The following is a 10,489-nucleotide window of genomic DNA, read 5'->3' as shown; positions in this document are numbered from 1 at the left end:
GTTTCAGAAAAGGCTGGGATCTGCTACCTCTCAAGTGAATCCAGGAATTCCTCAAACTTTACCCTGTCCAGAAGACACAGAGACAGACTCAGAGAAGCAACTCAGATCATCCTTTCCTCTCCTCTTCATCACAAACTCTACAAGGCAGATTTCATCAGCATCATCCTCCTGAACCTCTGGGCTTCCCTTCTATATCTTCAGAGACAAACACCAGCTAAGTTGTCTTCACTCTGCATCATTTAGAAAGCTTTGCATTGATTTTCGACAGCTACATTTGGACTGTCTTTGCAGTGCCATTTCCCTTACCTACCTGAAGAAATATTGCATTTCTTTCATGCATATGTATTTGCTGTAGTTAGGAAAGGAAAGTTAAGGGAATTTTTTTAAGGAAAAATATGTAAAGGAATACAGATATTTGGATACATTTATATGGTTTTTGTTTTCAGAAAGCTGCTGAAAAAAAACTTTTTGAGATAACTTCATGGAGTAAAGCACTTACCTGCATAATACTCTGGATTACTAGGTGTCCTGGACTCCTTTCTGCAAAGCAATTTGGGAAGACATAGTAACTATGCTGTGTTTAACTGAATCTGGAGAACACCTTAGGAGTCACACGAAATCTTCCTCAAATTCCAGATTAAAGCATTGTCATAGGACTGTGGCTTCATCAGACAATGTCCAAACAAACTATAGGATGTATATTGCATATCTTCTCATTCTGCTTATTCTGACCCCAAGAGTGGACTCTTCCTGGTGGTAAGTAATCTGTCTATTGCCTCTCTGCAGCTGTCATTTACTCAATGTATTTAAACAGTTAAAAGGCAGGCAAGAAAAAGAGATTCCTTCTCTTTAGTTGTTTTTTTTAAAAATACCTTGAGGGGATTAGATTTAAAAGATTACAGTCTTTTTTTTTCCAGTTTCCCTGAATAAACTTTCTCCTTCGATTCGCCACAGTTTAAATGCTGTACCTGCAATCAATCTCTTATACTCCGCAATCCAGCACATTGACAAGCGAGTCTTTGTAGTTTTAGAAATTAGCACATTGTTTGATTTTCACAGAAGTCATACACCGAGTACAATTACTACAGAGAGTTGGATGCTGCTTTCTATCATCCACTCTAACAAATAACTGTGCTGAGATCACAGAAATGTGGCCAGGGAGATATTGTGTGGTGTGAAGGCTTTGCAAGTATATTTTGGCTGTAACAATGATGTGGTGTAGAGATTTGGTAAGGCAGCTGTTTGTTTTAAAGCTGATCTACTGACATTCTTCAACAACGTGTGACTTGTAATAAGGTATTCAAGACATGCTGTAAAGGAGTTAAACTGATACACTGCAATTTGTATATTGAACCCACTGATCTGGGGGCAAGATAAAAGCGAGACAATAAGGTTGACCCTTCAGGGCTTAGCAAATTCCTTAAGTCCAGACATTAAAATATTCATGCTACATTCTGAACATAGCTGATTCAGATGGCCATTTCTGGCACAGTCATGGCGTAAGGCATGAACAGGCAAAATAAGTATGTTTTCATTTGTATTAAACTTGTATAAATAAAAAATGACGTCTACCCCACCTCTACAGAACACACCAGTCTGAATTGTACACCATAAAGCAGAAACACAACCTTGTCTAACATTTATGTAACACGTTTTTATCAGTCTATTGTTTTTATATATATTTTCTTTTTTTTTTACAAACTTTCTGTACTGCACTATTTGGTGAATTACTAAAGAAGTAGTTTATACTGGTTCAGTAAACTAGAGTTGAAACACCCAATTAAGTGGAGTACTTGTAGATTCCCTGCATGTGATTGGATATTTGAAGTGAATGAATATAAGTCACCTATTTCACCAGCAGTAAAAATGATTCTACTGCTAATGCATGAGTGAGAGTGTGTATATTGTGTGTGTGTGTGTGTGTGTGTGTGTGTGTGTGTGTGTGTGTGTGTGTATATATATATATATATATATATATATACACACAAAATGATCATCGATTTTATGTTCATAGCACAAGTTTGTCTTTTTTTGTCCGATTTCTTTTTCTTGTTTCATTTGTGCTTATTGACAAAGAAAAAGTTGTCAAGCTGGTGACTTTTTTTCTTGCTGAAAATCAGAAAATATTTAAAAAGTCAGCAATAACAATAAAAGTAAACATGTAGCCTGAAACATTCAGATGACTTGAGTCACAGCTAGTCAGATGTAGGCAGCTGTAAATCAAGGCAGAAGAGGAGGCAACAAGTCAGAGAAAAGCTACTACATTCAGCAAAGTCAGCAATACAAAAATATATTGTGCATTCCTTTTTGGGGTGAAAATATATGATGTTCCTTTTAGAGTTTATTGCATTGGGAGCTTACTTGTTTCTTAAATGAAGATAAATCATAAGCTGTAGAGATTACTTACTCTGTCTAGCACCAGCATCTTCTGCAGCTCTGTATAATAAATGCCTATCCATGATCTATAACACACAAAAAAAGTGAAACGATAGAACTGTGCTCCCAGGACCAAAGAGCTTACAGTGATAGTAAAATAATACAAAGTATAAAAAAGTGCTAGCTTAAAGCATACACTGTTGTTATGCTCTGGTAACTAATTTCGCACAAGTTAACTCTTTCGAACCAGGCACGTGTTCATTAAAAAGAATTGGTTGTCATTTATTATATAACAATTGCATTAGTCATTTGCTTTGTCTCTTAATCCTCTTTAAATCATTCCTGCATAAAGATAAAAGAGTTAGAAAAGAAAAAAAGCTCAACATTAAAACTCAAATACTTACTTTTATCAAGATGACATCTCTTTTAATAGTGACAGAGATGAACATGGGATGCTTTAACTGTGTTTGTTAATGTTTTAAAAATGCAAAAGGGAGCAATTTCTATATGTCAGGTTTTACATAATGCAAAAACACTTAAAAACACTAATGTATAGTTTCTCTTTTCTCTTTATTAGACTCTAGGTGAACAATCCACATATTTAATATTAGAGGTCGTAAAATATAATACCAAAATACTGCGCGGGACTCTTAGCCAAGAGCTTATACAAATCCTAGTCTGCCCTGTGGTGCACAATCCACAGTATGAATGTTTAGCCGCTATTGTGCACATGCAGCTAATTATAACATATATTAATTGACATAAAAAAGTATGTTTCTCCAATACTTAGTGAATAAATGTTATATGGGATGGGGTATGGGATCTTTTCATTCCCAAAAGGTGCACATGACTTTGGCATTGCTTATCAGTTAACAGTGTGAACACTAAGGTGTTCAGAAAACAAACATAACAGTTGGTTTCTTTAGTTAAATGTGTTCTATATTTTGTTTTAATACCATGTGTTGTCAAGTTTCATATAAAAGTAATGTTAAAAAGGAGTATTATTATTATTAAAAATATAATTAAAGAAAAAATAGAGGTTTCTAAGATACAGCAAGAAACCAAAATGCATTCCTTAACTGCACCGTGAACAAGAAGGATCCTTAGGCTCAAATAGTTAACTTACTGGTTTTACAATATCTGTGGGCTATTTGATAATACATTTCCAGCAAACAAGGTTTGCTTTTCATTGCTGTAATTTAACGGAAAGCTGATTGTCCCCTATGGGTTACAACACTTTAGACATCACCCAGGCTCTTAGAACTGATTTATTGTTTAAGCCCAATTGTTTTCTTTTATATTTACATTTCGAAATGTTTGTCTGCATGCTTTTAATATGAGAAACATATTTGACAGATCTTTAATCCACCGTGACGAATGACCAAATACTGTATGTGGCCATTGCCAAAACAATTACTGAACTTCACGAAGAGATGTCATTGTATTCCATCTGGTGTGGACAATTGTGCAGGGAAGAAGTCATACTTGTCTTGTGACATCATCCATCATAGTGTCACTAAGCTCAAAACTGTGGATTTGGTTAGTGAAAGTACAACCATCAAATAGTTGTCCCGACTGCATGGCTGACAACAATCAAATAAAATGTTTAAGATGGGGGGGAGGGCTGCAAATTTTGTCAAAGTTGCAATTGTTGTGACTTCCTCTGACACAACACTAAAAAGAAGTTGTCAACATGTTCCATCAAGATTAGTTGAAATCCACAAAATACAAACATTATTGCTAAAGATAGCAGGCAAATAATATATTGATGGGTTATCCCATTATAGGCTGGAAACTGGTATGACAATGCTCCTTGTATCATGTTGTGTACACCATGATGTGTCAGTAAATATATTATGGCTGTTGGTTAGCATTCATGTATTTTAACCTGTTTTGAAAACAAAAATAAAATACACCTTTTAAGTGCCAACTGGTGATCTCCCAAGTATGGGAAGACGGTATGACTGTTTGGCTAATTTAGCGTTACTTGTAGATAAGGAAATTGCTGCCATCACTTTTAACCACTTAGCAGGACCTTGTTCACCCCCACAAACATGGTTAGAAATGTGTAGAGTTACAAAAGCAGGATAGCTGATAATTTTCACTAGTTCGTCTTTAATAAACTACAGTAAATTGTTCTACACAAACCATGTTTTATAATCACATTTTAAGCAAATTCTTGTCCCTATTCATACATTTTGGAGTGGTTAAATGCATGTGAAACAGCACACAAAATGCACAGTGAGATCTGGCCCATTGTGGTCATTGGCACTCAAGCTTGCTTCCATCCTTGTAGTTCCAGCAGCGTTGGCTATAATGGCACACGTTTCACCCACTTCCATGCAGTTTTACATGCCTCTATGACAGCCAAAAAAAATGACAGATTTCCTTAATTGAGTTTGCTGTACTGTCTTATCTTATAAAATTGTCGAGAATTGTTCTTAAATAACAAAACATGTTTTCCCTTTGGAATTCAAATGTTGGAAACTAGGGCTACATTCGTAGAACAAGGAACCTAAAGTAACCAGTCTGAAATCAACTGTAAGTGGTTTGTCTACAATGTATTGTAACAAGTTACTAACTGATAGTTGCAGTAAAGATAGCCATGCATGGCCTAATAGCATGACGTGATGTAACTGATCTGAACAGAGGATCAAGAGAGGATTGGGCCATGTATGGGTTATAAATCTGGAATTACAAGGAAGTACCAAATTCAAAGTTGCTAGTTTTTCCACACAAAGATTCTTCAACAGTTTGCCCTTTCCAAAGTAGAGAATCCGGCATGATTTTAAAGACAGTTGCACTATTTGGCAGGTGAACATCAGTTGGGCCTGGGAAAAAATGTGGTGTACAGGCAGAAGGTGTACAGGCATATGTTCCATCTCCTATTGCTATTCGTAAGATAGCTCTCCACCAAACTTTATTAAAGTCCAGTATGTTTTTTGGAAGAAACCTATAAGCTGAATATATAGGCATATTTTGCTGTCAGGTTTAGGTGAAATTAGATATATATTACATCATTAAAATATTAATTGATACAAGAAAGTGAATTGGATTGACATTTTTTGTTTTGTTTTAGTTATGATAATAATATTTCAGTACTGTGGTGCAAAGGGATTTGCCACTTTGTGATAACTTAATAGTATTAGGCAGGCACTTTGACAACTTTCTTTTAAACAGATCACCATTCTTGTGTGACATCATTCTGAATTTGAATCACTGATTTATAGCTATAAGCTAGGGATTTTGTCATAAACTTAAAGAGTTAGAGACAAACAGCAAAAAAGAGGACGAAATACCTTGTACCCAACGTGTACACAAAAGGCATGTAAAGGTGGAAAATCTTTAACACCCCATTCACACTGAGCAGTTTATCGCACGATTTTTGCCACGATATCGCGCAAATTTCTACGCGATATTGCTCTATGTAGCTTGTCCAATGCATTTCAATGGAGCTGTTTACATCTCACAGCTCAATGTCGCCTATAGCTCATTTCTGTAGCTTGTCGCTCGTACCTGACCCTTTTTTGCGTGGATGTCGCGCGATTTGGCTGCAATAGACTCTATGGTGTCGCGCAAAATCGCACATTACCGGCGATATTGCGTGACTTGGCCGCAATTTGCACTGTAAAATAGAAGTAAAGAATGCTGTCACATCAAGATCACTGATGATTGGTTAGAGCCCAATGTAGCAGCGACGAAGTCCCGCCCAAAAACGCGCTACGTCGCACAATAAAATGTGCAATATCGCTCAATATCGCGCAATGTACCTCGAAGCCGCTTAGCGAGATATTGCGTGGAAAACACGCAATATCCATGACGCTCAGTGTGAATGGGGTGTCAAGCATAGTCCCCCAAACTTATTCGGATGTTAGCTTGTGAATGTTGCTGATTTTCATTATCTTCCACTTATAAGATATGAGGAGATTGCCTTATGGGATCAGGAAGGAATTTTTTTCCCCTGCTGGAGCAAATTGAACTTTGCTTTATACGGATTTTTTTTCTTTCCTCTGGATCAACAGTGGGTAATTGGGGACATCGTGTTCTGTTTAGGCTTTTCTTTTTTTTTTCATATCTCTATAGGTTGAACTGGATGGACTGGTGTCTTTTTTCAACCTGACTAACTATGTAACTATGTATATGCCAGGAAATTTTATTTAGGTGAAATTACTATGTCTTTCTATAAATGGGAAAGCTAGGACAACCCGGCACAAGTTTATATATTAATTAGCGTGACTGATTTAAGCATCACTTGCAGCAATCAGACCATATAGGGATTTGTTTTTGAGCACTTGTGAGGATTGTAAATGTAAATGTTCAAACATAGAGACTTTCCAGCATGGGAAGCAGAGGCACTGCAAATCCCCTGCTCCCAGGGTACATGCCCCCACTTACATGCTTAGTGCCCCAGGTATGGGACTTGGATCTGGCATAATCGTATACCCAGACTACCAAACATGGTACTTAAAGCCCATGAAGACTGTTCTGGTATGTTTAGCTGTTGCATTCTTTTGTTCTAATTTTGGTTCCCAAAACCAACACTAGAGGTCTCGCTGTTTCACTAGGTCTCCCTAAACAGCTCTGTGATCAGCAAAGCTTGGAGGAAATAGTGACATGGGACAGAGCATGGGGGAACAAGTGTGGGAAGAGGTAGGTTGTCAGTTTTGTGTGATTGGTGCTGGGATGAAGTGGGCCATGTAATCTAAACTTACACATATCAATTTATGGGAGTCATATTTTTAATGTAGGTAAAATGTACACTATATGCAATCTAATAGGCTTAATTATGTGTCCAAAGTGATTATTATTGTGACACATAAGTTTTTAGAGCTTAAAATATATGAATTGGTGATTTAGCCATCAGTAACCAAAAATTGTTCTATTTAAAAGAGAACTACAGGAAGTATAATTAGAATGGGGTTACAAGAGGTAAGTGTGATGTGTTAATTACCCTTGCCTCACACTTTGAACTGAATTAATGGGCCCTATAGACTTCCATTGGACTAATAGGTTGGACTTGATGGACTTATGTCTTTATTCAACCTCAAATACTATGTAACTATGTAATAAATATAGTTTCAATATTGTCTAGGCTCTGGAACCAGTCAGCTAACGGTACTGTTACAGTTGCATTAGGATTTCCATAGAACCATACTGTATCTCAGAAAAAAACAATATAGAAGTAACTGTAATTTACGCATTGCACTTCCTCCCACAGTCTTTTCCATTAGGGCCCCTTTCAGACGGGCATTCCAATCAGGTCCAAATGTCAATTTTTCAGGCGAACCTGATCAGAAGCCCGATTTTAGTTTACAGGCAGCTGGATCGAAACGAACCGGTGTTTGTTTACATCCCCCGCTCTGGCCAGGTCCAGAAAAACAAATTGATCAGAATTCTGTTTCGACGGACCTGACTTTGCCAGATCGGAGATAATCTGATGTAAATTGACACATGTCCAAGGGACAGTTATGAGCTGTGCTGTAGAATTCAGTGGGCGCCTGTGTAGAGTGCAGTGTCTTATGCTTTTCACTCCTAGTTAGCATGATGGCTAATATATTCTAAACAAAAATGATAACTTGTATGCATATGACCAGCCTTCATGCATGTGAATATGATCAAACTCTATTTTTTTTGTGAATAGAGTATAGGGAATTTTAAGAAATTCTATTAAGTTTTTAGTGCTGTATATGACCCCATGACTGTATATGACCCCAGTGGATGTTTCCCTCACATTGTTTTCCATATGATCAGGTTAGACTGGGCTGATGGCATAAACCTTTCCATTTCACTATATTGCACACCACACTTTTTTTTTCTTTTTTACTTCCACCGCTCCAAGCTTGCTCCTGTGATGGACTACAACCTCAATACAAACACGTAGTCCCATCACTAGAGCCTTTTTTTGAACTCTATTTTATGGTTTATCCGATTAACCGATTAATCGAACCTAATAATCGACTAACTAATCGATTTTGAAAATAATCGTTAGCTGCAGCTCTACTGTTCAGCTGTTATTACATTTACTAAACAATTAAACTGTTAGCCAATTATGGTATTGTAGTTTTAAAGTACTTATTTAACTGTGTAATTCAACTCCACAAGGCATAGATAAAATAATTGGTCAAATAAACTTGTGTTCAGAAGACATGTGCATAAAGCATGCCTCATTTGGCCTTTAAAGCACTGAACCCTTAAATATGTTATTTCAACATTATGATACTACTTAGGCTCTAAAAGGATTTGACCTTTTAAACAGTTCCATGCGCTTTTGTGCAACATAGAGTTTGGGTAACAGACACTGTTACACAGGCATAGTAAGGAAGAAACATCCTGAAACAGAGCGTGGGAGGAGAGATTTTCAGACAAAATCAAAAGTTGACATATGGCACAATTAAAAAGGAAACCAAAGAATATGAAAAATGTGTATGTATATACAAACTGAAAGTGTTGTTTGCCTGATGAATTCCTCTCAGTGACTCATTATCTAATGACAGTTTCCCATCTACATTCCAAAAAAACATTTTCTTCATATTATTTGGTAGTGAGTCACAAAAGATTTTTCAAGCTACAATATTGACTGTTTTGACTTTAAAAGGACACTGGAAAAGAAAAAAAACAAAGTTATTTAAATTGCTAATAAGTGTAAGTAGTAGTTCCTGAAAGCTAAGGCCACCTGGAAAATATACACTATTTTTTGTAGAACCATACAAGGCAAAGCAATAGGTTTGCTTCACTGCCCCCTTTCCCAACACCACTTGCTCACCTTTCCTTAATTCTCCTGCCACTTCATTTAGCCACTGGGAGGAAAATAAAATACCTGCTACCTGCAGGTATGAAGGATCATGTGACTTACTTCCCTTCCTCAATGTTAGTGTTTGGATATTGGCCCAACACTGTCACATAGGTGTGGGGTGCAAGCTCCACCAAGAGAAACTCGGAGCTTACACAGAGGTTCTTTTCCTCCCTCTCAGAGACTGTATGCTGAGGGGTAAGGGAGTTAGTCACATGCTACTCCATACCTGAAGGTTCACAGTGATTGGCTAATTAGAGGGGTGGGGGAGTAAAGGAAAATTATGAGGAGTATGTTTTGCTGGGATAAGAAGTCTACATTGGCAAACCACATGTTGGCTTAGCCAGTGTAGGGGACCGGCCATCACATACACTTAATGGGTTGGTCCAGCCCGGACCCCACCCACTCGTGGCCGCAACCCCTGCAATAATGCCTTTTTAATTTACTGCAAATGTGCAGTATTTCAAATAGAGTTGATGCTGTGATCCCGTAATATGGTCTGGGACACAGCATTGAAGGAACAGAGGGCCAAGGTTCCGTTCTGTCCTGGATTTGCACCTATGGGAACCTCTGCAAGACCGCAGAGGAAGCTCTCCGATCTTCACCACAGCAAAAGCACAGCTTGTTCAAGAACATTGGACAAAGCAAACCTCATGCTACCAATAATCAATAAATCTAGACAATTAAAAAAAGGTATAACACTGATCAGGTAATCCCCTTGCTCACCTGATCACCAGGGGATTGTAGAGGAATTATATCAAGACAAATCAAAGTACAAACTTAGCTGCATTAGTAGCTTTTTTTAAAATCCACATAGTTCAGCTTTATTCCAGCTACGTATTAATTAGTAATAAGTAAATACATTTTTTATATACAGCTATAAGTACCATTTTATCTAAGGCTTGCCATAGACGGACACGTTTACCACTAAGTGTGATAGAAGCTGAGATTTTGCCCACCCGCAAAAGCATTAGAGTGCTGCCAGGACCTACTGCCATTTTCCCTCCGACAAGGCTGATAAATGTAATAGACATTACTTTTTTAAAAATACTGAATTACATTTCTCCACATAAAAAGGAAGTTAAAAGGTCCATATGTCTTATAATTATCTATAGAAGCTGAGATTTTGCCCACCCGCAAAAGCATTAGAGTGCTGCCAGGACCTACTGCCATTTTCCCTCCGACAAGGCTGATAAATGTAATAGACATTACTTTTTTAAAAATACTGAATTACATTTCTCCACATAAAAAGGAAGTTAAAAGGTCCATATGTCTTATAATTATCACTTCTAATGGTTAGAATTTTATTTTCCCCCCCCCCCC

At 37.3% G+C, this 10,489-nt stretch overlaps 1 protein-coding gene across 1 annotated transcript in view; it reads left to right on the top strand.

Annotated features, from left to right (window-relative positions):
• Window positions 1-557: 557 nt before the first annotated feature.
• WNT2B (Wnt family member 2B) overlaps window positions 558-10,489 on the top strand; it is an 80,620-nt gene continuing 70,688 nt past the window's right edge. The window contains exon 1 of the mRNA XM_018560845.1: window positions 558-756. Coding sequence (XP_018416347.1) covers window positions 572-756 — 185 coding nt within the window. The 5' untranslated portion in view covers window positions 558-571. The remainder of the gene's footprint in view (window positions 757-10,489) is intronic.

The sequence above is a fragment of the Nanorana parkeri genome, unplaced genomic scaffold (genome assembly GCF_000935625.1).
Source record: "Nanorana parkeri isolate BGI_ZX_2015 unplaced genomic scaffold, ASM93562v1 scaffold481, whole genome shotgun sequence".
In the NCBI taxonomy this organism is placed as follows: Eukaryota; Metazoa; Chordata; class Amphibia; order Anura; family Dicroglossidae; genus Nanorana; species Nanorana parkeri.
The sequence above is the reverse complement of the archived record's forward strand: the minus strand, read 5'-3'. Positions and strand labels throughout refer to the sequence as shown.